This window comes from Atta colombica, unplaced genomic scaffold (assembly GCF_001594045.1).
Source record: "Atta colombica isolate Treedump-2 unplaced genomic scaffold, Acol1.0 scaffold78, whole genome shotgun sequence".
Classification (NCBI taxonomy): domain Eukaryota; kingdom Metazoa; phylum Arthropoda; class Insecta; order Hymenoptera; family Formicidae; genus Atta; species Atta colombica.
Genome location: NW_017259570.1, coordinates 168488 through 196091, shown reverse-complemented (window position 1 = coordinate 196091; position 27604 = coordinate 168488). Strand labels below are relative to the sequence as shown.

At 33.8% G+C, this 27604-nt stretch overlaps 1 protein-coding gene across 4 annotated transcripts; it reads left to right on the top strand.

The window, feature by feature from the left end:
- Nucleotides 1-164: 164 nt before the first annotated feature.
- Nucleotides 165-27354, top strand: LOC108692594 (steroid hormone receptor ERR1). 4 transcript variants are annotated; one of them, XM_018200913.1, is made up of 9 exons: nt 165-281; nt 22142-22288; nt 23665-23775; nt 23874-24003; nt 24321-24527; nt 24676-24720; nt 24951-25091; nt 25180-25382; nt 25704-27354. In XM_018200913.1, the coding sequence occupies exons 2-9, from the start codon at nt 22148-22150 to the stop codon at nt 26040-26042; spliced, it is 1317 nt and encodes a 438-aa protein (XP_018056402.1). In that variant the 5' UTR covers nt 165-281; nt 22142-22147; the 3' UTR covers nt 26043-27354. The 4 variants fall into 4 exon arrangements, with proteins under 4 accessions (XP_018056402.1, XP_018056400.1, XP_018056404.1 ...); XM_018200911.1 differs by lacking the exon at nt 165-281 and adding an exon at nt 8074-8386; XM_018200915.1 differs by lacking the exons at nt 165-281; nt 24676-24720 and adding an exon at nt 8074-8386.
- The last annotated feature ends 250 nt before the right edge of the window (nt 27355-27604 follow it).

Genomic DNA, 27604 nt, shown 5'->3' with positions numbered 1-27604 from the left:
AAAGGATCCTGTGTCTTGCTGGAAAGCACCAAGTATCTAAAAAAATAAAAAAAAAGATTTCCAAATTATCGATCGAGTCTTTTGCGTCTCTCAAAATTCATGCAATTTCTGTTGGAGGGCACCACGCGCCCGATGCTGCTGCCCCCGCAAAGCTCCCAGGAGTTTTTCACTACTGGTGGGCTATAAAATCGGCCATTACTTCAACATTTTTGTCGCGCACGAGGAACTACGGTCAAATCGCAATGGGGAAATTGTATTCGAGCTGATAGGTCTCTCACACGGTGAGTAAATGTAACACGAAACATGCTACATGAGCGTATATCCTCGTATCACGGATTATTCGTCGCGGCCACCAATCTGGAGTGATTTGCCAAATCCATATCCGCCATCTTTATCGCGAGCTCCGCTCGGCTCTGCTTACGCTCCGCGTACTCGCGCGACATATATTGTTTTTTTTCTTCCTATCGCCGCTTGTTTCATCCCTTCCTCGTGTCTCGAGAAATTATTCGTGACTGTACGAGGCTGGCCTTGATCCCCTTTGCTCCGAAGTCAACCGCGTCACGAATTCGATTAAATCCACAACGCATATTCTGCCTTGCGAATTGCGAAAACTTCTCTCTTTCCTTCTCTGCCTCAACGATAACGTCTTTTGATGATCTCGGAATGCATTGCAGATATTATTCCGTTCAGGTACATTAGCGAGATTTTCGTAGCTACGATGCGGTTACGAAATGATTACGTGATAGGCGTTGCATGTGCAAGTGCATGAAGGAGAAATCTGCGTTGAGAATGTGAGATTGTACATCAGCTGGTACCCGTGAAATGTCGCGGATCGAATCTGGACACCCAGTATCGACCGAGTCATCCGTGTCTTTATTACCGACAGTCACCCCTCATTTTGCAATAACAATGCACGCGTATATTTAATTTTTATTGCAAAGTATATTTTATGATACGTGCTGAAAAACAATACTTCCTGTTTCGCATCTTCTATTCTTCTATATTCGTATTTTCTTATAATTTCTGTAACCTATCTTGAGACACACGGTAGTGTTTCGCATCTTCTAAAAGTCCGTTTTTATCAATGTAGATTGACTTTTATATTTTGATTCTTTAAAATTGTCTTAAGTACAGTTTTAAATTAAGATGTCAATGAACTAATCAGGTATTCATAATCGATTCTTATATTTGAGATTGCCTTAAGTACAGAATATAATCTTAAATAATGTTATATAAGCCAATCACAGAGAGCTATATTAGCATTTTAAGACATTACTTAAGACTATCTTAAAACAAGAATGAATTATGAGAGTCGCATTAGCATCTTAAGATATTATTTAAGCCAGTCTTAAAATAATGGATTATGAATATCGGCTGTAATCTAATCCAACTAACTCTTTATCTTTTTCTAATTTTTTTCCATTTATATTACCATATAACATTTTTTATAAACCGCTGAAGAAGGACTTACGAGTTCCAAAACGTATGATTTATTACATCAAGTTTTTAAGTTACTTTGTTTTCATACTAACATTGCGACTGAATTACTTTTTATAAACTTTATTACCGCTTGATTTAGACTTTCATTTTTTTACACTTTGCATTGCAAAAAACGAGCGAAATTTAATTATTTAAAAGATAAAGAGTTAAATCCAGATTAAAATTAAACTACATATATCTTCTATTTCATTTTAAGTTCTAAAAGTGTATATTGATCCAGTTACAGAAAACTGACTTCTTGATGCAAAAAGTTCAAGTGAAACAGAAAGTTTGTTCGCTTGCACTTTTTGCATTTAAACACCTTTAATCTCTTTCAGTTCTCTTTTCTTTAACGTTCGAATATATCTTTATTTCATTTTAAATGCAGTACAAACTTTTGGAGCAACAACTATAGTTTGTTTCATTCCAACTTATTGCATCAGTATGTTACATCAGCTCAGAACATTAAAAAAAGGACAGACTTAAGGTTAGAGTTTAATATATATTTTTTATTAAAATTCTTACAATTATTATTAATATTATTAATTCTTACAATTAATGTTTCTGTGATTTCAACATTATGATTACACGTTAAAAACGAAAAATAGATCTTTAATCTTTTCCTTGCAGATCTTTGTCTCGAGAATGTTTTAATTTTTTTTAATCTGCTGAATTTCGCAGCTATTTAAAGAAGTAGAGCTCGTTTGATTGTAAATTTAAAGTAGCGATAACGCGGAATAAACCACATTGCAATAATCAGTCATCCCCTCCGTTCTCCATTTTCCTCGTATGTGTCGCGACGTCGGAAATTGAACCCAAAATTATGCCGGTCCCCGACGATTTCAGACAGGCACGCGGGCACGTGCGCGCGTCATCGTTCGTATATTGGGAATGCGAGAAAGCGAGAGTGCTATATCGATCCGCTTCGCGCGCGAGGTCCACCTACCTCAACCCTAACATCGTATCGTGTACATTGAACGACGACTCGCCCGATGTGCCCACTGGCAGCGACTCCGTTGTTTTCCCCTTTTCGTCGGTGAATTTTTGAGAACGCGAACCGCTCCCCCTCTCGGATATCGTTCATCACATCCGCCGTCTCGCGATAATGTGGAATTCTTGCTTTGGACACGCTAAATTTTTATCGCGAACCGACGATCTCTAAGTCTCTTGTTTTTGTATATTTGATTTTAGTAGAATTTATCTTTCTTTTTCGCAGAAGTAATAAATTTGGATAACAATTGACAGACATCTTTTAAGATTTAGATTTTATTATGGATTGTTTAATAAATATCGTCGAATCTTATTCTATCAATTTCATTTGATGATATATGTTAAACATTGTACAAATATTTTTAATGAAAATTTAATGTGAAATAAGTAAAATATAATCTACAGTATTTAGAGAATAAAATAGTAATCAGTTGTGATATAAATAGTTAGTTATTATTTGTGTAAAATTTCTTTAAATTGTCCGAAATCATTAAAGAAAAGTCTGAAAATAAATTTCAAAATTATTTTTTTATTTTATTGTAGTTGAAAGGTGTTAAAAATATATTTTAATTGATGTTTTTAATTGATGTTATTATTATATTTATTATGTAAGTTTTATAAAACGTAAAATATTTATTAATTTTTGTAGACAAGATATTACTATGTTTAAAAAGCATTTAAAATAATTTTCATTTACTTCGCGTGAACGGGTAATAATACAATAACATATATAATTGCAAGAACACGATACTCGTGCGATCCATTACTCGTAGTAAATTTCCAGCCTGTAAAACTTTAAAAAGTCTATGTCAGTCAGTGAATTTGTTCTCTTTTAATTTTATTTTAGTACTTTTGTATGGAGAATAATGGAAAGAATCGATGACCTCATTTTATGCAATTGCATTTAGAATAGAACTGTATAATTTTTTAATACATAAATCGATTATTTCTGTTATTACGTATAAAAATTTTACTTATTTTTTGTAAAAAAAAAAAACACGAAAGTATAAAAATGTTGAAGTAAAATCGTTGAAAATATTTGAATTTATGATTTTACTATACATATACAGGATAATATCTACTCTTCGTTAAATAATGGAGAAAAAAAATTCCAGGAGCACAATTTATTGATAATATTGATTAAATCTTGGGAATACATTCGGGAATCAATGTTTGGCCATTATTGTATCAATAGTGCTTCTGGGGAAATTTAAGATTTTTTAAAATTAAAATTAAGAGAGGAGTGACGTTTGTAATTAGTAAGTAAATTATCATATGTTCAATATATATTAAGATAATTTTATTGAAATTATCTAGAGTTAAAGAATTATTGAGATTCTCTTAACGGAGAAAGTTTTAGTAAACTTGTCTGAATAAGTTAAGAGTTAACAAGATATTAAAAAATTACCAAGTGCGTTGACCTGTACTCATATCGATCATCTCGAGTCGCTGTCGCGCGCGCGAATTAAGTATAATTTTTAATTTAGCCGATGAATAAAAACGCAGATTCAGATATAAATCAGAAAAAGAAGGAATCGTGGATGTAATAAAACTTCTAAACTTAATTCCAAGTAGCGGATACAATTATACAATTGTAAAATTAGATATGCTAATGAGAGTATTATATAAGTCAGTTTTAATTAATTGAAATTTAAACATATCGAGTACAGCAACGAACGGAAAAAGATAATGAGAAACATAAAGAAGTAGATATTATTTTTAAATAAATTATTGAAAGAAGCCTTCGTTAATGATAATTTAAAATTTATTATAGACTCCGAAATTGAATTTACGTTAAAATTAAATTAAATTTAAACGAGAATCTCGGTCTTAGATCTCAACTTGTTGAATGAATCGTTAAACATATCTTATACTGTTACTCTAATTCGAAGAATAAATATGTCTGAGAAAGATTCCTCATAACGACGCGACGTCGTCATCATCGTCGACGGGTAGACCGCACGAGGTCCGACGTTTCTACGCCGGTGGGCTGTTTTAGGCGGGCGACGCAACGGCTGTGCGCAAAAAGCGACGGCAGTCAAGTTCAAGGCCACTGACGTCTCCACCTCCTCCCCCCCCTCCCCCTCCCCTACTACCCTGACGTTCTGCGACTCCCGTCGCGGCCGCCGTCGCCTTCCACCGCCCCCGCCACCCACTCACCTATCACCGTCGTGATATACACACATTGGTGCGTCCGAACGCCAGTAACGTATCAAGTTGAGGCCGACGCGCAGGATCGAGTGATTTCTCCGGGCGATTCTCCGAGTGCGACGCGGCTTGCGTTTCGCTCAATCGATCTACCCCCCGTTCCCGCGAGGGAAAATTCAATTCGTCCGTACGCACCATGCCACTCGGCACCAGGGCTCGTAAATATCTGGAACACAGGTTCCAATAAACTACGCGATGTGCGAACTTTACGATCGAATAGAAAGGAAACAGGAAAGTTTTTTTTGTAAACATGGATCTAAAAATTGATATATTAAGAATATTTTTATTAAGTTGGTAGCTAATTTTAAAACACGCATTTTGCTGATGAATACAAAAATAGAAATAACTTATAGTTATTAATATAAATATTTTTTATAAACATGGACCTAGAAATTGTCCCTTGAAATATTAAGGATGTATTTGTTTATTTATTAGATTAACGAAGTTTGCGAGACACATTTTGTTAATAAACACACATATAAATAATATTAATTAATAATATTCAAAAAACGACGCTCAATTGAGTAAAATCAAATTTGTAATAGAATAGAGTTAAGAGCAACAACAAGTTCTTAATTACTACTATTTAATTATCCTTATACAATATAATACATTAAGAACAAACACAACACTTTGTTAGAAGAAACATTTCCTGTCGTTAGAATATAATTTTACTAACGGCAATGAGAATGACCTTCGAAATGTTTGTTTTTAATGTATACTGTAAGAGCAATTAAATAGCAATTGAAAACTTGCTGTTGCTCGTAACCCTTTTCTATTTAATATACAAAATTGAATATTAATTAATAAATTTCATATTTAATATAGAAATGATGAAAATTGCATAATCGTAAATACACATTTACACACGTGTACACACAAAAGAGAATTTATGTGACACTAACATAAAAAATACCTATATAAATATATTTATCTAGAGTCTAGGAAAATGTTTTGCGAGTGTCTGCTGCTTCCTCACTTCTCGGAAAGGGTGGAGCTTGAGGTAAAAATGAGAGAGAGAAAGAGAGAGGATATAAATCAATGTATATAGAGATACAAAAAAAGTCGCATCAAGTTGGCACGATAAAACGCGAGCCGTATCAAGGTGATATGAGAGCTGCAATGTTAATGACCGATTGTCCGTGACCATGATTTTTATCCAAAATGACATTGCATGCAATGTTTGCGAAAAAATGGTAACATCTGTGTTTTAGTTCGAAACAGTCGTTTTGTCTTATCAATAAATACGATAAGATGAAAATACCTCGGCATTGCCTAATAAAATGCAACTGCACGATATATTACTTCAGATTAAGAGCCATCATTATTTCACATAATACAGCATAATGTTATTGTGTACAGTGCAAACTTTGATGCAACACTGTAATAAAAATTAAATTAAAATAAAGCAAACAGTTATAAAATAAATGAGGAAATTTACAGACTTAAAAACTTTTCTGAAGTTACATAAAAGTACAATGTTATTGCATGTATATATTTTTTTAATAATATGATAATATTGTATAATATATAAACTTAGTTCTTTAAGAAATTAGCATAAAAACATTCCAGTAGCTTTTTATAGTATGATGTAATCATTTTTGAGTTTGACACATGTATACTGTGTATTGACTATGTTCAGCAGAAAAAGCAGCTTCGCAATTGTTACAAGATTCTTTATATGATTGTTTGTATATTTAGATTCAACAAAAGAAGAAACAATCGTACTAAAAAAATCTTACAAGTTGCAAAGCTGCTTTTTCTGCTAAATGCTATTGTTATTTTATGTATCATACTTCTCTGTGACATTTCTTTATCTGGTGCCTATAAATAAATCATTCTAAGAGGCCTGATTTTTCATTATCTAATTAACTTGTAATTTAGGCTTAACTTGATGACAATATAAAAATTGTATTTTTCTAGCTATGAATAATCACTTTAACACTAAACTTTAAAGGTAATATTTTAAAATTTATTTACTACAAAACTATCAGTTTAGTAATTAATTTGGTGAGAGATAGAAAAATACAATATTTACATTATTAAGAGTGAAGAGTTAAGCCTAACCATAAATTAATCAGCAAATGAAAAGTCGAACTTAAAGCGTGAGAAAGTACAGCCGACTGGACAATCTAAAATCTACATCTTCCGCCTTTTCTTGTCAATATAGCGTGATACAGTTCTTAAATACTTCCAAATAATCATACAAATTTGGTTGATAAAAAATTTAGAAACAAAAGTTGATATCAAATTATATTGTAGTCGCTAGAACAAGGAGACTAACAATCGATTTGATACTCATATTCTTTCGGTTGGCAACAGTCAGGAGTTAAACCGATGTAAATATAACAAAGTTGTATTTCGGTACTTTGTTGTATCTCTGATGTCCTTTCCTAAATTAACTCTAATCTCAGTTTAACTTACTTTCTTTCTAATTAGAAACTAAAATAAGATAAGAAGTAAATCCTTGAGATTAAAGCTAACTCTTATTAACATGATTGGGTCTGCCATTTCGTGTTCTGCCATTTCTTTTCTCAAAAAAATTAGGAGTATCAAGTAATTACATATAACATTTAATAATAATAATATATAATATACAATTTTTTTTTAAATACTGAACCTTATATACCTTATATAACCTTAAATACTTTCTAAAAATGTTAAAATAGTATGTAATAATCACTTAATAAATTTTATGTATTTATTACAATGATGAAAATTAATCCGAGAATGAATGACTTCAAGTGTAATAAAGGATCAGAAAATCATGGTGGTGAAATCACTAAGAATTTTTATATTCATAGAAATGGATGTGAGAGGTTTTTCGATATATCATTCAATAACTTTTTAATCAAATTAATAGTTTTTGTATCAAATAGATACATGTTTACATTTGGTAAATATTTATACTCAGTCCTTATATTCAAATAAATATTTATTAAAATTTAATATCTTTTTCATACTTTTTTGTTATTCTATTCGTAAATTTTGACATCGACAGTCGTACAATCGATTCTCGTATTTCGTTGAATTGCAAAACGCCTCTTCATTGATACTTTGACTGCCACATCAATATTTTTTTAGGCGAAAAACCTAACGTTTATTAAAAGTTTTTTTTTTCTTAGATATCCTCAGATTCAGGATGATAGTTCTTTAGGCTGTCCTACGTTTTTTTTTTTTTTTTCAATTCGATTCTTTGTTTTCCTCGCGAACCTCGCGAAAAATCGGGCCCGACGCATGTGCGTCGCATCGACGATACGCAGCTAACGCAGCGCAGCTGCGCGACCGTCCGGAGCCTCCGTCCCGCATCGCGCCGGTCCACCTCCGTGCATCGCTGCGCTGCGGATTCACTTAACGCCGTCCGATGTGTTTAGCGCCTTCAGTCGCGTACGGCGCGCGTTGCGTGAACGTCGTGGTTGTTATCGCCGTGTCCCCGTCATCATCCTCTTCGTTGTCGGTGCGCGCAGTGCGTGTTGTATTTTGTATTGCGCGGGCGACGCGCTCGCTCGCGCCGCGACGCGACGCGACGCGACGCGAGGACGTTTACGACGACGGGGCCGTCGATTCAGTCGGATGAGCGGTGCCGAACGTTAGTCCCAACTGGCGGCGAGAGAAGAGGTGCACGCGTGAGAAAACGGAGTCTGTGCGTGCATTTTTCGGTGTCGCGTGGGACGAGGACGAGGCCATGGACGCGTGGATGTATGATGTGGTAAGTGCTGTACGTGTTACGGTACCTAACGACTCTTTCCCTCTTTCTCTCTCTCCTTTTCTAAGTAAGTCTTGTGCGATCTCGTGGCTTTGTTTATGTGATGTGCATCTTGCGCAGAGTCGCAATCCCTTGCAGAAATCTCAAAACTCTCTAAATTTTTTGAAGTAGAATCTCACTCTGGAATAAAAATTCTGTCATTATTCTTTTTTGTCTTGAAAAAGAGTGGCAGAATTTTCAATCTTTAAAAGTGAAGTGATTTTATTCTTTAGAGTGAGATTGTGCTCCAAAAAATTTGGAAAGTAATGCTGGCGAATTTATTACTGAAGGACAGGAATTAATAAAGTAAAATAGAAACTTTAAGGACTCTTGAAAATAACACTAAGTTTTAAAAAGACAATTAATAATGAGAGTAAAATTTTGAATACTTAGAATTAATTAATTTCAATATTGGCTAATTTTAGATTTCTATAAATCTTACACTTTCAAAGTTTTTTTCATCTTCGATAACACAACGAATAACATATAGTAATAACCGCGGATTTGAATCTTTCTTTAAAAAGAAAACGGAACTCATTGCTTTGTTATTTCTTTTTTTTTTTGCTAGAAAACGTTCTGTACTTATCGACGCGATTGATTTCATAATTTTCTATTTTTTGACTCTGCAATTTCTTGCGCGATTTTCCTCATTCCATTTAAAAACGCAATTAAGTTTCATAAAGCTTTGCGATGGAATGTTCATTCAGGATCCTGTAAACAATATTTTGCACATAATAATATTTTTTAATAGATTCGAACATGTATTACCTAAGCCGAAGTCGTCTCGTGACGAAGTCAGCCGTTATGTTACACAATTATGTGTCGAGCTGTTAGATAATTCATCCCGCGTCTCCCGACTAATTTCCGTCGCGCTCACCAATTTCTTGGTCTCTCGGGGAATCCTCTGATAACGGAAAGCCGACTCGATGTCCAGCTTTCAAGGAAAATTGAGTAATCGGGGTATGTCTCTGCCGAGAGACAGGTGTGCGACACGAGAGAAGCCCGAAACCCACCCGCAGAGACTGGGGGATAATTGAAGTGTTTTGCGGCGCGTGCGAGCTGCTCCGAAAACACCGAGGAAAAAAAATTGTTTGTTTACACGAGCGCGCGATGGCTCCTTTCTCTCGGTTGTTGTACTTCGACGAACTGTCTTCGTATTGGGCGAAGTGAGTTTTTTCTCTCCCACTTCCTCGCCTTCTTGCTTTTTCGGTTCTTTGTTCGCTCGCTTCGCGCGAGATCGGTTGGCGTATCTGTGGTTCTTGACAAACGCGGTATGTATTGATTAATTGATGTAATCAACGTTGATTACATTAACTTTTCATCTGCAATTATTTTTTTACTCCCTCCATCTACAATCTGGATTTCATTTTTTTTTCATCCTAAATTAAAAAAAAAATTCAGAGTTACTTTTTTGCTAAAATATTTAAAATTTTGCTGGCTACAGATCTGAAAATAATTTTGTTGGAAACTCAAACTGGCTACTCTAGAATGTCAAATTTTTTGCAGCATTGCTCATCTATTTTTAGTTTCTAAATAATTACTTTGATAGTCCAACAAAATTATTTTCCGATCTCCAGTAAAATTTTGGATCTTTCAGCAAAATTATTCTTTCTATTACATTATCAAATAATTTTTTTAATTCAAATGTTAAAACTTTTATCTAATAAGAATTGAAATTTGAGGATGAAATGAGAGTGAAATTTCGCTTGTGCTCAAAAAAGATAGATTACAAGGTTAATTATGTAACGTAATGAGACTGGAAAGAAGATCGGCTCCAAATTGATTCAAGCGTTTGTAGCGGAAGAAGAAACATCTTATATTTGTGCGACAGTTCCACAATACACATAATAATCGTATGTGTGATAAAGAAAAGCAACTCGTTGCTGATACGCGTCTTTTCGGACGATAAGGAAAGACGGTGCAAAAGAATGCCCGATGTCATCTAGATCAATTACGTTGCTTACGTGAGTCGAGATTTATGATTGTTGACGACACGCACACTCGGGTACTTTCCTTCAGTAGAGCTAACAGTGAACAGTGAAGTGCATTACAGAAGCTGCCGAGTATGGACGTTAAAATTTTTGAAAGTTCCTTCTGAAACTAACCGTTTTCTTATCACTTTTAATCTTCCGTTTACAATCTGATGTTTCTTGGCACAAGCGAACTTCACTCTCAAATTTCTGTGAAATAAAGAAGGGCAGAGTTCGGTTCCATCTTCTAAAGTATCTTATTAATAGTGAAGTCTTACGTAATAGAGATGTTGGAAAATAATCCTTCATTTTTTTTATATTTTTTGAAAGCCAAGAACAGAAATAAAAAAATTGGATTGGACGGAGAGAGCAAAATGTGATCACAGATGAAGGATTAACAAAATTTCGTTATTTAACAACATGATTCGATTTACCTGCGGAAGTTCGAAGGGAAAAAAAATATTACTGTGAAAATATATCTGCGAGAGTGCAGGAGGAGATCAATTTAAAAAATATTCTGACTATTCAATTTTCTTTTACGAAGAGGAAAGGTACTTTCTTTTACATTTTTTATTTCGATATTACGTAATGCAGCGTGTCTTGAAACCACCGGCTGTTCTTTTTGAACACACAATTTTAGGACGCTTATATATCATCGTTCGATGCAAAAATACTGATGGCTTTTGAATTATCAACGAATAAAAAAAGACTGTTTCAATTAATACTATTTGAATTTCATGTTTTGTAAAGCGGAATCTTATCTGCTATCGACACTTTCTATACAAAGTTGTCAATACTACGTTTGACTTTAGAGACGTCGAATAATGAAGTCGTGAGCAGTGAAATCGAGAATCTGTCAATGACTATTTTCTTTTTAGCAGAATTATGATTTATTTAAAAAAAATAGATAACATACTATCTTGTGACTACGTAAATGGTTTTAGTGTTATGTCTATTTGTAATGTTCCACACAACGTGTAGAACTTAGAATGTTTGTTTAAAAAAACTCGAAAACAATTACTGAAAAAAATACTGAAAGCCTACAAGAAGAACTTGTAACTTATAATTTCAGTAATTTTTGCTTCTTAAAAAATTATTTACTATATATATTTACTTAGTTCAAAAAGTGATTTCTGAATAGTATAAAAAAATCTTATTTGTATATTTTATATATAATTACTTTTAAGCAACGTTACAAATTTCTCCAAATTTCTAAAATAGATTTTTAAACATTGGTTTTTTTAATAATTTTTACGATTTGAAAAAAGATATTGTTTTCTTACTTCAAAAGTGCACAACATAAAAAAATTAAGTTTTTTAAAAAACGGGAAAATCCATTTTTCAACTTAAGGCTCCTGAGTAATCACCATGCCTTTTATCACTTTTTACGATTATTTATTGATTGTCAGGAAGAATAAGTATATTTTTCGTCTATCTTTACAAATATTTTAAAGCAATCTCATCATTTTTTTTTATCCGAATTGTCTTTATCTATAAATGGCTCGTAATAAAAATTAACGTGTCATTTCTCGTTTCTGACGTCACGATTCAATATGGCTATGATGACTACTTAGGAATTTTATAACAGAAAATTATTAACTAGTCAAATATTGGCAAAAAAAATATATTCTTAGAAACATTATCAGATATCATTTTTATCTTTTTTTACAACTCTTGATAACCTACTTCTTTAAATTGTGATGATTTTAATATCCTACAAAATCATAACATCTGATATAATTCATCAAACATGACATAACTCAAAATATCACCAACAGTTATTGATCAGCTAAAATGATTAAATTTAAAATAAAATAATTTTTCCCTCAAATTTTTATCACTTCTTAACTCTGAATATTTTCTGTAAAAGACTCTTCTTTTATTTACAAAAACGACACAATTCAAAATATTTTTATAAAAGATATTTTTTTGAAAATCTTAAGAACAATAAATGCTTTTTAACAGACAGATTGTTAACCTCGTTAAACTCGTTCACTTTTAACAATTGATAGAGTAATCTTTATCTCACTCATTAGTAATAACTCGAAAATCACTTTTTTAGTTGTCCCTTGAAGTAAGAGAACGATGTGTTAGATTTTGGGGGGGGGGGGGACTTTAATATCAAATAAGCGCAAATTCAACATTTCTAAGACAGTTATATATAGAAATTTATTATTATTATAGACAGTTATATGTAGAAACTAATTTTATTTCTGTTTAACCGGTTAATAACTGTCACACATAAAAAAATTGGCGAAGGAAAACGCCAGTATATTCAGCAATTAAAAGTTTTTGCGAGATTGCGCGACATAGATAATATTTAATAGACTCAATTATGGTTCACACGTGCGTTGTTGCGAGCAGAATACATGATTACGAGTCTTTGACTTTTAGACCTTTTTTGAATTAGAATTTCTATTATTAGGCAAATCAATTCCTCCGAATGTATCGTCTCTGTCTAATTGTTTCTATCAATGTAGATTAACTTAATTGATTCAATTTATTTTTTTTTTAATCCTTATAATTAGAGAAAATAAAAAGTAAGTTAAACCGAAGTTAAAGTTAATCGATATTGATTGAAATAGACCTAAATCAGTTTTGCTTCCACAATCGACTGATATACTGTAAAAAATAAAATGTTAATTTTAACTAAGACATATAATGAAGACATGCAAAAATATTAAATTTAACACAAAAATGTTAATTTTAACATTTCACTGAATTAAAATAAAGTTGACATTTTATTTTTTACAGTGTATAGACCATGTGTGAAAAGTGCTTGAAAAGAGTAATATCATCGACAACTGTTATTACTGTTCGAGTCATTACTTCTCTCGTGATGAGCGATTACTCGACTTTTGAGAACAAGAACTCTCGACACAATTTCTCTTATTGTCAAATGACGAACACGCAATCGTGAATGGAATGCTCGATTCACAGTCGAACGCATCCAACGGGTTGACGATCCTTACGCAATTCCACGTGCGTGAAATGTCACAGGCAGTGTGATGATATATACCATCACGCGTTATCATCGATATTGTTTAGCGTTTCAATGCGCCACGCGCATTATGGAGTCTTAATCTTTAGGTGCGTACTTGAACTTTTCGTAGGTCTTAATACTTTCAGTGATAACGTTACAACGATGAATAATGACGTCTCGTCGCGCTGTCGAATTGACAAAAAGTTAACGAGAAATTTGTGCTAGTGTTTGTATATGGAATGAGCACGTGATCACTTGTGAGATTCACGACGATTCGGTTATCAAGTGGTTAATGGAAGACTCGCCATCACTTTTCAATTTATTTGTAAATCAACTAGAAGTAACGATCTGAAGTCAGCAAGAGGTAGTTTCCAATTTTTTTTTTTTTACATTCAAAAGAGCAGGACAAGGGGCTGTATAATCCAATAAATTTGCAATGGATTGTGGACTTTTAAATGATGGCTCATTCAAATAGCATGTAAATTAACTTGAATAAAAATAAAATCGTCAAACAAGAGCGGCAGCATCGCACGGTCGAGGCTTGAAGGTAGAAAAAATATTCATCGTGAGTTGCGTCAACGGATATTTTTGGAACTTAAAATTTTTCCCTGCTTCATGAAAATCGGCATGCCGATCGTAATGTAAAATTTATAAACTGTCTTATCGTGCCTCGAAGTCATGTGTTCGCGGGATCAACTGACATGATAACAAAAATGTATGCATTTATGTTAATAACATTATATTTTATTAGTTTGATAAATTATTCGAAAGCTTATGATTCACAAAATTAAACGACTATTAAAATATATTTGTTAGTTAATAAAATCAATCAAAATTATAAGAAATTATATTTTTGTTATATAGAACTTATAATTATTAAAAGGCAAATATTCAATTTATTCGATTGTAAAAGTCTTAAAAATATAGATTTCTTTTAATGCTTGAAAATTATTATTTTATGCTTAAAACATGTCTCAGTTTATAATTACAGATAAAAATAAAAGGATTCGTTCAAAGCATAAGTAAATTAAAATGTGGGTCAAATGGCACGTGTGCAATTATGTACGCGATATTTACGGGTTAATTAACGGATGGATTAACGCTTGCGCAAATTCTTGCCGGATTATTGAAAAAAGCATTACGACACGACGCTAATTGCGCATAAACAAGTGCTCGCGGGTAGGAAGCGGAACGTGGTCGTGATAGAGTAGCAATGTGAAGGTCGTCGTTACGTGATACACGTGCATCTCGATTGCCGATCTCTGACATCGAGAGACGATCTCTACATGTACTTGCATCCGAAAGAGATATTCGAAATGAGATATCCGTAAATATTCCGTACGTCCCGAAATATGAACAATATTTATCCTCTTGATCAAGATTAATAATCAGGGAGAGAAATAGTATTCATTGTTAAAAGAAAGAAAAAAGAAAAGAAATACTCACTTATTTAGATGCAGATAAAATATGAACCCAAACACGATTTCTCGGAGGGAGGTGAGAAGTCGAGTGAGTGAGAGAAAGTAGAAAAGGCGGACATAGATAAAATGTCGGAAAGTTTTTAATTGAGAGGTTATAAAGAAGTTACGGACCAACACGTGTGAGTCTCGCTTGCATTTTGTCACGTGTGCATATATAATGTGTTTTTATTTATATATTATACGAAAGTCTTTTTTTCTTCTTTCAGAAAAACGCAAACTCGTGCAGAATGGATAATTGCTGATTTCTTAACGTTTTAACTAGTCGATAGTGGTAAATGCAAAAAATAAGTTGATTCATAAAATTGAAAAAAAAATTATATTTATGATTACATTTATAGCCTCGCTCGCAGCGACACACCTTGCATCTTAAATTTTAATTTTTGCATAATTACCTCAAGTTATATCTGCGTAACATAACGCTTTTAATATCGACGTATCCTTTTTTTTTTATGAGGGAAGCGTAATAATTATTTTTTAACGCAGTATTTGTTCACTCCGGCTTAAAATTTAGTCGATTCGAAGTTGAGAGCGTACCTGTCTACCGATTATTTCGTGCATTGTCCAAGGTTAGGATTTGCACCTCTTTTCTTTCTCGTTCTCTCTGAGATGACGTCATCGACGTCTCATGGCCTTAAACTTGGCTCCCCTCCGAGCATCTCGTTCCGGAGAACGATTATTATCTTTCCCCACCAGCGATACGACTCGGAATCGAGTTACACCGCCACTCGTTGATCGACAAGGCCTATTTCCCGGCTGATCCGTTCACCGTAGATTCGACTTTACCTGAATCCCCATTGATCGTTTATGTCGACGAGTTCTTCGAGGATTCCACTCTCTCTTTGGATTCCACAATGTTGAAAAAGCCTCACTTTAATCAATAATTGTCTTAATAATTAATAACCGTAAAATGAAGGCTAATAAAGCTTTATACGTGCAACGATCAAAATCATTTTCTTATAAGCTTTTTAATAATTTTTTAAATAATATATGCAGGGTTGGATCCAAGCTATACAAGACTTACGTTACCTGCTTATTTTCTGCCCCCATACATTTTAATTTTCAATGAATTCTATTATATTAAAGGTGTTGTAGTTCAAGCTTAACTTTTACAAGACGAGAAGGCTACTTTAGTGGCGTTGAAACAGTGTCATATTTTGAGAGATACGAAATATAATTAAATAATGAATTAAAGTAAATTTTACTCAAGAAAAAGCTGTTATAAGATTTTAAAAACAGACCCCCAACCTCAAAAGGTTAACAAAACTTGCGATATCCGATCATTTTTTTCCCCTTCAAACATCGTAAATGAAGTTACAATCTAAAATACGAAAAATAGCGAAAGGTGAAATTTTCTTAGAAAATTATTGGATTCTTTTAAAGATATCTAAAGAGGATCTAAAGGCTTGAATGATTCAACGGCGACGGAAGCCGATATTCACTCGACTGACTCGAGGTTATTCTCGTTACTGTTTTAATATACTGTGATATTATACGGTCGTGTTATCGCGCTATTTTTATTGGATAAGATCGATGCAAAATCGGAGCGTAATTCCCGCCAAGGCCCCGGCCTTGACCGCGACCCAGGGTCTTCATCCTCGAGGAATCGATCCGCTCTTTTCACATTCTAATTCCGTAACCACCTACGTACATATTCTCGCGATATTCCAACCGTGCGCGCAAACGGACAATTATAATAATGCACAGATAACGTTGACTTGTTGCAACTGCGTTGTGAAATATCGACACATTCGCGGATTTCAATACGACGAAAGCACATGAGAATATAAATCGGTCTCATTGCAAGATAACTGATTCTTATTTCCAGGATTATTTCCTCTTTCTGAAAAAAGAGGGACCGATACATTTAGACTTTGCGTGCAGCCGTTTCCGCGAAACGGAAGAACTCTATTAGTAACAGATAAAGAACTTTTAATATATATGAGAGCTTCCCTGCATTTTTTGAGCAATTACTAAACAATTATATCAATTTCTGTCTAGTAACTGAGAAGAAAAATTACTTAGGATCCCAATCAGGATTTAACGCTTTGCTTGCAGTTATTGTATACAAAAGTTCCGTAAATCTGAATCCAATACATCAAGTGAATAGAAACACATCATTTAATGGATATTAAATTGATTAATAAGCTAGCCAAATTGCTGAAATGGACAGAATGGAACTCTATCTTGTTTCCTTTTTATTCTTGTCCCTTTCCTACTCAGTATTAGCACAATTAATGAGAATACAATAATATTAGATAGTAACTGAATAAGTGATTAGGAAAAAAAACTGCATACATTTCTACTAGGGTTCTCCTTATTTCTGAAAATTATTTACCGTTATCACGCTCGTTGCAACTAAACGAGCTTCACATTGTTCTGAAAATCGTCCACTGTTATGTCAGACGCGCTCATTATGCAATTCCGCGCGAACGCTCGCCGATTTCGATTCAGGAGCGCAGGCGGGGAGTTAGCGGTGTTATGCGATTGTTATGCGAATTATATGCACTATATCGGCCGATATCGCACCTGGCAACAGATAGGGAGTTGTTTATTGACCGATGTTAATCGCAGCGTATCTTAATTTGTGCAGCATAGACGATACTAAGTGCACTTATTCCATCCGATTATTATACTATAATGTATACAATAATGATTTGTCCAATTCGTTTCTGTATCAGTGGATCAATTATCTCTCCTATCAGCGATCGAGATGCAACAAAAATGTAAAGTTCAAGAAATTTTACATTTTTAAAAAGGATGATTTTATTGAAGTATCTAAAAATTTAAATAGACGGAGATCTGAAAATAATTTTATTGGACTATTAAAATAATTATGTAAGAAATTAAAGCATTTTGATAAGCAATGTTGCAAAAAATTTCATCTTAGCAACTTGATCGTTCTGCATAATTATTTTGATGGTCCAACAAATTATTTTCAGATCTGATAAATAAATTGTTAAATACTTGAGCAAATTTCCTATATAATTATTTTGATGGCCCAACAAAATTTACTTTAAGATCAGTATCTAAATTGTTAGATACTTCAACAAAACGATTCTTTCCGTGTAATATTGTAAAAGTCTCTATCTTTCAAAATCAGTTAATGTCTTTTAATCAGTTCTCCTTTTTTAGACAGATACAGAGCTGAAAATAATTATTGAACTATTAAAATAATTATGTAGGAAACAAGCTTTTTAATTAACAATATTGCAAAAAATTTCGACATTATAGCAATATTTATATTTAATTCTGCATAGTTATTTTGATGGCTCAAAATTATTTTCAGATATGTATGTATGAATTTAAATTTTTTAACATACTTCAGTGGAAGTGTTCTTTTTATGAAAAAAACTGACTCGTCTCGACAGTGCGAGAAAGCGTTTTTATATTTGTACATATCTGCATAAGAATCTTTTAGTCCTCTGGAATCCAATTTCGAGCGGGGAGACTTAATGAAAATCTTTTATGTACCTCATGATTGCGCTCTCAGTTCGCAATTAATCTTCATTTTTCGATCAATTGTGATTGTTGAAATTAATGACGATTTTTCATTCTATGTCGCAAAGTAGTAGACTGAAACTTCTGTTCATTTTCAATGTTCCGTATCTTCAGTGTCAGTGTGTTCCTTCATGCATTCTATCATATATGTTTCATCTATGGTTCTCGACTTCTTAGAATTTCAGGATCTCGATGTAGCTCGTAAAGTTCTAAAATACTTTGTATGAAAAAGTCATTACTTAACAGTTTAAAATTTTTAATTTTTGTTATACAAAAATTTTTGTTATACAAAAATAGTGGAAAATTGTTATTCTTTTTTTCTTTTTTTATTTCAAATTTTATTTTATTTTATATTTTTTAAATCAAGATTGACTTGAGAATTACTCAGGAAGATGTCAGAGTGGAATTAAATTGAAACATAGCTTCGGAGGAGCTTTTGGATCTAATTGTTTTTTTTTACATTTAATTGTGTTTTAAATGTTGTGTTTTAAATTAAATGTTGTGATTGGTTTTTTTAAAGCACATTTATTTAGTTCAGACGTTTACATCCAATTTCTTCGCTTCCAGATAAGTTACGGATAACCTTATCCAGGAAATATCTCCATTGTAATCTGGGAGATATCTCTTTAATAAGATTATCTAAAAGTGAAGAAATTGGGCATTAGTTCGCTTCTTTTTGAGGAAGAAGCCGGAGTCTCTTCAATTATATTAATATTCTAAAAGTGGGGTGCTAAGTTGTCGGTAATAGCGTTCGGGATCGTGTCGCGTCGCGTCGCGTCGGCGCGCAGCGGAACGGAGAGCCACGGACGTATAGGCAGGAAGGTAGGACAGAGGAGGAGATAAAACGAGATAAAACGAGATTGAGAGGCCCAAGGCCGTCGTTGTCGGCCGTTTCCGCCGGCGCTCGGCGTCTAAAATTGCGATGGCGTGGCTCCGCGGCCTTCGCGAACGCGGCAGCTTCTCACTCTCTCGCAGAAAAGTCAAGTTCAAGGCCGGCGTGGCATATCTCTCTCTCTCTCTCTCTCTCTCTCGCTCTCGCTCTCTTTCTCTCTCTTTTTCTCAGTCCCTCTTGTCTTTCTCATGTCCCTCTTTCGAACTCTCAATCGAACGTGGCTCAAACGAGGAGGAAGGAGAAACACTTACGCAACCCTTTCCTCCGTATATGCAACCTGTCCCGCTAGAATATATTGGAACAAACGTAGGACCGGTTGCACTGATGTTCCGCACTAAATAAATTTGCTTTAATCTCCATCAGCGACCCTCTTTAGATTTATGCCCGCGATGTGCATGTAGAAGGGAAGTGGCTTCGAGATCATTGTCTCGGCACTCTTGGCATATTGATGTTACGATGCAAGCTCTGTTTGTAAAAAAAAAAAAAAAAGAGTAACGGACATAGGTAGCGTTCACCGAGTTTTCTGCTATTCTAAGTTCCGCGACGTTTATTCCATCTCGGTTTCAAGGTCCGCTTTGACGATCAGTCACAATTGAATCCATAAGAACGCGAAATGAAATCATAATTGGCTTTTTTTTGTATGCAAAACGCTTCGAGGAAAATTTCCGGTGAAGTTTTGTGATGATGATTCGAATACGAATCCGATGTTGATATGCCATATTGGGGTTTGCCGAATAGAAGGGTGTGTGAGTTTGCATCTGAAAAAAAATCAAGTTGAAGGCCGACTAGATGCTGCACCTCGCTCCCTTCCCTTCTGCGAGTCTCGCTTTCTGCTGGCACACGACACATGATGCCGAACAGGATGGAAGGAGAGAAAGAGGACTTACGCAATCCTTTCACCGTTACTTTGTTCACCAGCGACCTAATCCAGGGCGCAGTTGTCTTGTATTCAGCCTTGCCATAATATTATTTTATTACATCAACTGTTAAATTGTACTTTTTTTTATACATGTTTTTGCTTCTTACTCTCTAAATCTAAATCAGTGGATAATCATTTATATCAGTGTCAAGTATACCACTGATATAAATGGTAATCAGTGAATGAAATGTGAGATCCTTAACCTATCTAATCTTTATTATGTAATCTAACTAACTTTGTTTTAGTGCATAAATTCAGTGAATGTAGTATTAGAAGATTGAAATTAATATTAATGCAAATATCAGTATTTTAATGAATCGCTCAATTATTTGACACAGCAAATCAATATAAACGAGCAATAAAAAGTTATTAGATTAACGATAAATTAATCAGTATTTTAATTATGTAATACTCCAACATTCTTCCTTTTTCAGTTGAATTTCACTAATTGTCTAATGTCAAGTATGCCACTGGGTAATTAGTGACTATCCATTAATTCAGATTTAGAAAGTATATACATTTTAATTCTCAATCTGTTGGCGAAAAATTAATTTTTAACAACTTCTTTTTCTTCTCTAAATATTCCAAATTGGATGCTAAGAATTTTCTTATAAATTTCTACACGCCGTTAGGAATCAAAATATATATTGAAGATTGAAATTTGATTTATGAGGACAAAGAATTTTAGCTCCTTTTATCTCTCTCTTTCTCTCTCTCTCTCTCTCTCTCTCTCTCTCTCTCTCTCGGTCAAATTTTCAATCTTTCAATCTTCAATCTTTTTCTTCTCTAAATATTTCACAGGGGATGCTAAGAATTTTTTAATAAATTTTTACGCTGTTAGATTGAAATCAGAATCACGCGAAGATTGAAGATTGAGATTGAAGATTGAAGATTGAAATTTGACCTATGAAGACAAAGAAGCTCCTTTTGTTTTAATTGGTCAAATTTCAATCTTTCAATCTTTCAATCTTCGATACGTAGTCTGATACTGGCCTTATCCGTTTCAAATTCAAAGTATCTTTTATCATATTTTAAATAATTCGTATTAATTCCAAGTTATTTCGTATCTAGCGTTGAATAATGTCTCTCTCTCTCTCTCTCTTATTTAATTATATTACAACTATTAGAAGAATATATATTTTTCTACACATAGTTTTTTTATATACTTCAACTCGACTTTTTTCTGCGAAAAATTTATTTTTTAATTTTTTTTTCTCGTCTAAATATTTTATTGAAAGCTAAGAATTTCTTTACCATTCTCTGTATATACACTGTTCGTTTCGAAATGCTTTATCATGTTTTTTATTAATCACATGTATATTAATACTGATGATTAGCAATTTCTATTTCAAGTGTATTCGAATTTTATTTACGATTTCTATTTTGGATTTTAAATACTAGGGTATCTATGTATGTATACAGAAATTGATACTTAAACATTTTCAACATATAAACAAAGACAGAAACTAATTTATGTTTTGAACCGAAGTTTCATCGAAGTCTTAAACAACGACTAGAATTACTGTCGAGTTGGCAACCATGTATACCTCAGGTAATCGTATCCCATGCTCGTGCAAGATAGAGTTTACACGCGATTCGTAACGATAGTGGTTCTCAGTTTTTGCACGAATCCGATTTGCGTGTACTCGATTGCATGTAGAATCTCCACCGAGGGTGGTCCAAGGGTGAGGAGAGCGTGATCGTCGAGGATATTGGATGGCGGTACCACGAATTCTCTGAAGTCAATTCTAAAAATGCTCGAGGCGTTGGCCATGCTTAAATATAGCAGACGCAAAAAAGAAGTGCAGCTTTGACTGCAGAGAGAAGGCGACGGGTGATATTTCGTATATTCTCGCGCTAAGAATCGCTTTTGCTATCGTTATAACAATAAGAGTATCCGCGATGGCTAGCGACGTGGCTAGCGACGTGTGTGCTATTTCGGAAACTATACGTTTCTTTTCCTTGTACTCCGACAGGTCTGCATGATGTCTGACGCTACCATGGAAAGCGTGATTGGGAATAACAGGACAATGCCGAACATCAAGCAGGAAATCGATAACCCAACAACGCCTACGCAAAATTATCAAGTGTGTTCGCCAACCACGACTCTTCAGCATCAGGAGGTATATTGTTCAAGAATTTCTCAGTTGCACTTATTTATGATTATGTTATTAAGAATATATTGCACATTGTGTTAATTATTACTTCAATTATATTTCTTCGCATATTCTTTCACATATATATCTTCTTATTTTTGTTTATGTTTCTTCACATTATATTGTGTCAATTATTATTTTGATATTTCTTCTCACCTTTTTTTTCATCATATTTCTTCATATTGTGTATTGTTAATTATTACTTTAATTATATTTATTTGTATATTTCTTCGCATAGTTCTTCTTTAATACATGTTTTATATATATAAGGCGTGCCAAGGCAAAAATGTTATAAATGCCATTTTTTAGGAGAACGGAATAACTTTTTTCTTGAAAACTCGCTTAAAAAATTCTATAAACGATAATAATTAAAGGTGTATGTAATAGAACAATCTTTACAACAATTTCTAATTAAATAATTCTAATTAAAAAAAGTCGTATTAAAATTTCAAAATAAAAATGCCTGTTATACATTGGACAATGTTTTGAGTTGCACTATTTATTTTTTTGTTTGTAATAGCTTTCCATCATGCCAAATGTTTACGTGAGAGAACGTCACTACAAACATTCATACAATAAAACGCATTCTCATGATTTTGGCACTTACACTAATTTTACCGTGGCTCACACACACACACGCACACCCACACACACACACACGCACGCACACGCACGCACGCACGCACGTTTGATAAATAATGGTTAAACTCTCGCATAGAGGTAGAGCGGACTAAACTGAGTCGAAAAATCCTCTACCATTTTGCAATTTACGCAATTATATATAGATATTAATTATTAAAAATCACTGAATATTATTTAGTTTTCAATAATTTTGTACTCAGACTATCAACTTTACAGAAAAACAGTAAAAGACAAAATTGTTTATTTTTTTCTCATAGAGTTCTAAGAATTTTTTCAGAATTTTTTATCAGCTTTTTAGTATTGCATTTTTTTATATTAACAACTCTTTTTACCAACATGAGAAAATACGGTAATAAAAAATTCTGAAAAAAATTCTCGGAGCTCTATGAGAAGAAAATAAATAATTTTTGTCAATTGTTTTTTGTAAAGTTGATAGTAGTACTTGAGCACTAAAAAATTATTGAAAACCAATATGCGGCGATTTTTTAGTAATTAATATCTTGTTAATTATTGTGAAAATTGTAAAATGGTAGAGGACTTTTCGACTCAATTTAGTCCACTCTATCCCTATACGAGTTTTACTTATCAAACCTGTACATATATTTCTTCACATACACATTAACCTTTATCATATTTTAACCTTTATCATATTTCTTTCCGTTGTCTTTATGTTAATCATTATTTTAACCATATATTTTCAGTCAATATGCACGAAATTAGACATTACGGATTACGGCGACAGCAACGGTAATCCCGAGAGTCCGGAGATGCATCATTGTTCTTCGACAACGCAGCCGTTGGGAACTCCAGAGGTGCGTGATCGCATCGCGATAATATTTCTCCGGGTAACGAGTTTATATTAGGGATGATTTATATTTGAACTGTTTTTGAAGAATTGTCGTTTTTGTAGGACGGCATGAAGGAAGAAGATCTGTTGCCCAGGAGACTTTGCCTTGTCTGCGGTGACGTTGCGAGTGGTTTCCATTACGGGGTTGCCTCGTGTGAGGCATGCAAGGCTTTCTTCAAGAGAACTATACAAGGTAAGCGGGCTTATCGATTTCCGTACCAGGTCGCAATAATTCGTCCAGATAGCACCAAGGACTACGTTAATGTGTATTTTCGATCGTATAGTATTTGCATAAGTGTGTGTGTGTGTGTGTGTACACGCGCGCACACACACACACACACACACACACACACACACACACACACACACACACACAAACGATCTATTACTATATTTCAGACTATATATTTGGATGCAAGTGGCCCTTTGTAATTGTAGGTTGGAGACAGTTGGTGCTATCTGGGATAACAGATCGTGTATATTACGATAAAATAGCTAGTAATTTTACAGGAAATATCGAGTATACTTGTCCAGCGAACAGCGAGTGCGAGATAAACAAACGAAGACGTAAGGCGTGCCAGGCGTGTAGATTTCAGAAATGTTTGCGGCAAGGAATGCTGAAGGAAGGTGTGAGATTGGATCGTGTTCGGGGCGGTCGACAAAAGTACAGAAGATCCACGGATCCTTATACTCCGATCAAGAATGCCACACTAGAGGGTACTTGATATCAATATAATTTCATATCTCATATCTATTTTATCATGTAACGGAAAAAGACATCTATTAGAAATAATAATTCCCTCTCTCAAAAGACCATTTCTATCATTAACTTTATTCTTCATTACTCAATGTTTCACGTTTCAAGCTAACGTAGCCGACGTAGTGTCGGCAGGTTCTACTGAAACGATAAGTAAGCTATTAAATATAATTGTTACCGTGTATTCCTGTGCGATTATATGTGATTTGCTTTATTGATCTTTTAATTTTATTTTGATTTTATGATTTATTTATCACATCTCATTGTTTCTTTAATGCTTGTAAACTTTCTTTATTTATAGCATTAAATAATTTAATAATATTTTATCGCTTTATCTTATGACAATATAAACAAAGAGACACATCGTGTCTCGACTTTTGCAGACAACAAGTTGGTCGAAGCCTTAGCAGCCTGCGAACCGGACATACTTCAAGTGACCAATGCCCCGAGTACACAAGAGGCGGATCAGAGAACTCTCGCACAGCTATCCGATCTCTATGACCGAGAATTAGTCAGCATAATCGGTAATCATTACGCGTAGCTGTATGTTGACAATTAGTTATGGTTGAAATTTTCCTTTATTTAGTGAATGTTTAATCCGTTTTCGTGCAGGTTGGGCCAAGCAGATTCCAGGGTTCACCAATTTAGCGTTGAACGATCAAATGCGGCTTCTGCAAACTACTTGGGCTGAGGTATTAACTTTTACCCTAGCATGGAGAAGTACGCCTAACAATGGCAGATTGAGGTTTGCGCAAGATTTTACATTGGACGAACGACTCGCGCGTGAATGCCATTGTACGGAACTCTATACGCACGTAAGTAATTTTCTGTAAAAGTTTATCTACAATTATATATTTTAGTATTATTATTATTAATAATACTAAATTTTTAAATACTATTAAATAGAAAAATAAATTTATTTATTATGTTCAAGATAACTTAATAAGATAATAAAGAAAGATTACATGTTATATACTATTGAAAGTCACATCTCTCATATTCATCTTTCACAAATATACATTTAAAATCGCTTAGAAAAAATTTTTCAATAACGAAATAGAGAGTTAACGTTAAATTGCTTTATTGTAATTCGCCAGTGTATAGATTCTTATTGTATTGTGTTTCTTTTTGAACAGTGTATGCAAATCGTCGAGAGAATCCAGCGGTTAGGTTTAACAAGAGAAGAATACTATGTGCTGAAAGCATTGATCCTAGCGAATAGTGACGCTAGGTCTGACGAACCTCAGGCGCTGTACCGTTTCCGAGATTCGATATTGAATTCCTTGTCGGATTGTGTGGCGGCGGTGAGACCGGGTCAAGCACTCCGAGCCACGCAAAACATGCTACTAGTACTGCCCAGTCTCAGACAAGCCGATGGAGTCATTAGACGTTTTTGGTCCAATGTGTATAGAATAGGCAAAGTACCAATGAACAAGCTTTTCGAAGAGATGTTGGAGAACGTTTGTTATCGATGAGATACACTTGATCATCTCAAATTTGATAACTCGATCGCCCATTATCAGGATCATACCGTTTTTTATTGTAAGCTGATGATGTTCACTATCATCGTGATTGTATATTATTGTACATCATTATTTCGGGCACGTTTTTCGATGTGTCGTTACGTTATCAAAGACACCAGTGAGTGTTAGTGCGTGGGAGAAATGGAGTTATCGATCTTTTTTATTTTCTAATGAACTCGTGAATTTTTATTCTTTTTTTCTTTCTTTTTGCGTGCAAGAAGGACGTTGAAAGTGTAAGTTCGGACAGTTTCTCCATCGTTCGTTGTGATTCACAAATCGTTCTAAATGGCAGACATGTGTAGTCTTCGTTCGAAGTATCTAAACTTTCCTTGTCGAGTACCCCATTTACAGGTACAGGAAGAGAATATGAAAGAAATATAAAAGAAGGAAAGAAAGAAAAAAAGAAGGAAAAATGTAATTTTTATGTTGGAACATAACAGTACAAGATGCGAGAAGACTTTCAGAGTACTCATTTTAGGATAGGTGTATGTGGAAGCCAATCGATGGCTTTATTACCAAATAAAGTGTTTCCGTTCGATCATCATGATCGTAACACTGAATATAGTAATTATAAGATAAGATGTAATAACTGTGGGTGTTTAACATCGTAGCCATGATATCATTGATATTAAGAATCAGCAATCAAAATTACTGTTGTTGAATGGCATTTTCTCTATTCTCTTAATCATTGTTTATTTTTATATTTTTTTTTGTTTTATTCACTGTGTATCTTAACAAGAGCGATTGAGATCATCTCCCGTGCGTTACATAAATATATATGTAAACATATTGCCTCTTTTGCATTAACCCTTGTAATTATAATAGCTTAAATGTGAAAAGAAATCGAATCATGTTAATCGATCTATTTGTGATAGCTGTATTGAACATCCATAGTTATAGCGATGTAGAGAAAGATATCTTTGTATATTATCTTAGAATATATCTTTGTACAATATAAACGAGAGATCAAGTTAAAATAGGTGCAAGAAGGCGAACGGAAGAAAGATAGCGGGTAGAATGTCTAAATTGTTTCTCAATTGGAGACATGCTGTTTCTACGCAGAAAATTGGGATTTTGTATTTGAAATATATTTTAAGAATTATCGGCTAGATAATTGCCATATTATCATGCTTTTGTTGGCGATAGAAGTATTTATCCGGTTGTTAAAACGATCGTGTTATGTTATGCTCGTGCCACATAAGAGAAGAAACAGAAAAATATATTATTGCTAATATATAATTATTAATATTATTTTTATAACACATTACGATCACTATTATTACAATTAATATTATTATTACCATTATTATATTCAGGGATCTTTATTATCTAGTTGTCACTAATTATTATCATGGTTACGAAAATCAGCGAGCATAATATTATCGACACATTTATGCGCGATATACATGCCTTTCACGATAAGAAATTTTTTAAGAAAACGAGAGATATATAGAAAAAGAGTAAGTTTCATGGAGCTTCGTTTGACGATTATCAGTTGCGAGTCTACAGCGATT

Coding starts and splice junctions, on each gene's coding strand:
- LOC108692594 (XM_018200911.1), top strand. CDS start 8,363: ATGGACGCGTGGATGTATGATGTG. Junction 23,776..23,873: donor AGCCGTTGGGAACTCCAGAG/GTGCGTGATCGC, acceptor TCGTTTTTGTAG/GACGGCATGAAGGAAGAAGA. Junction 24,721..24,950: donor AGGTTCTACTGAAACGATAA/GTAAGCTATTAA, acceptor CGACTTTTGCAG/ACAACAAGTTGGTCGAAGCC.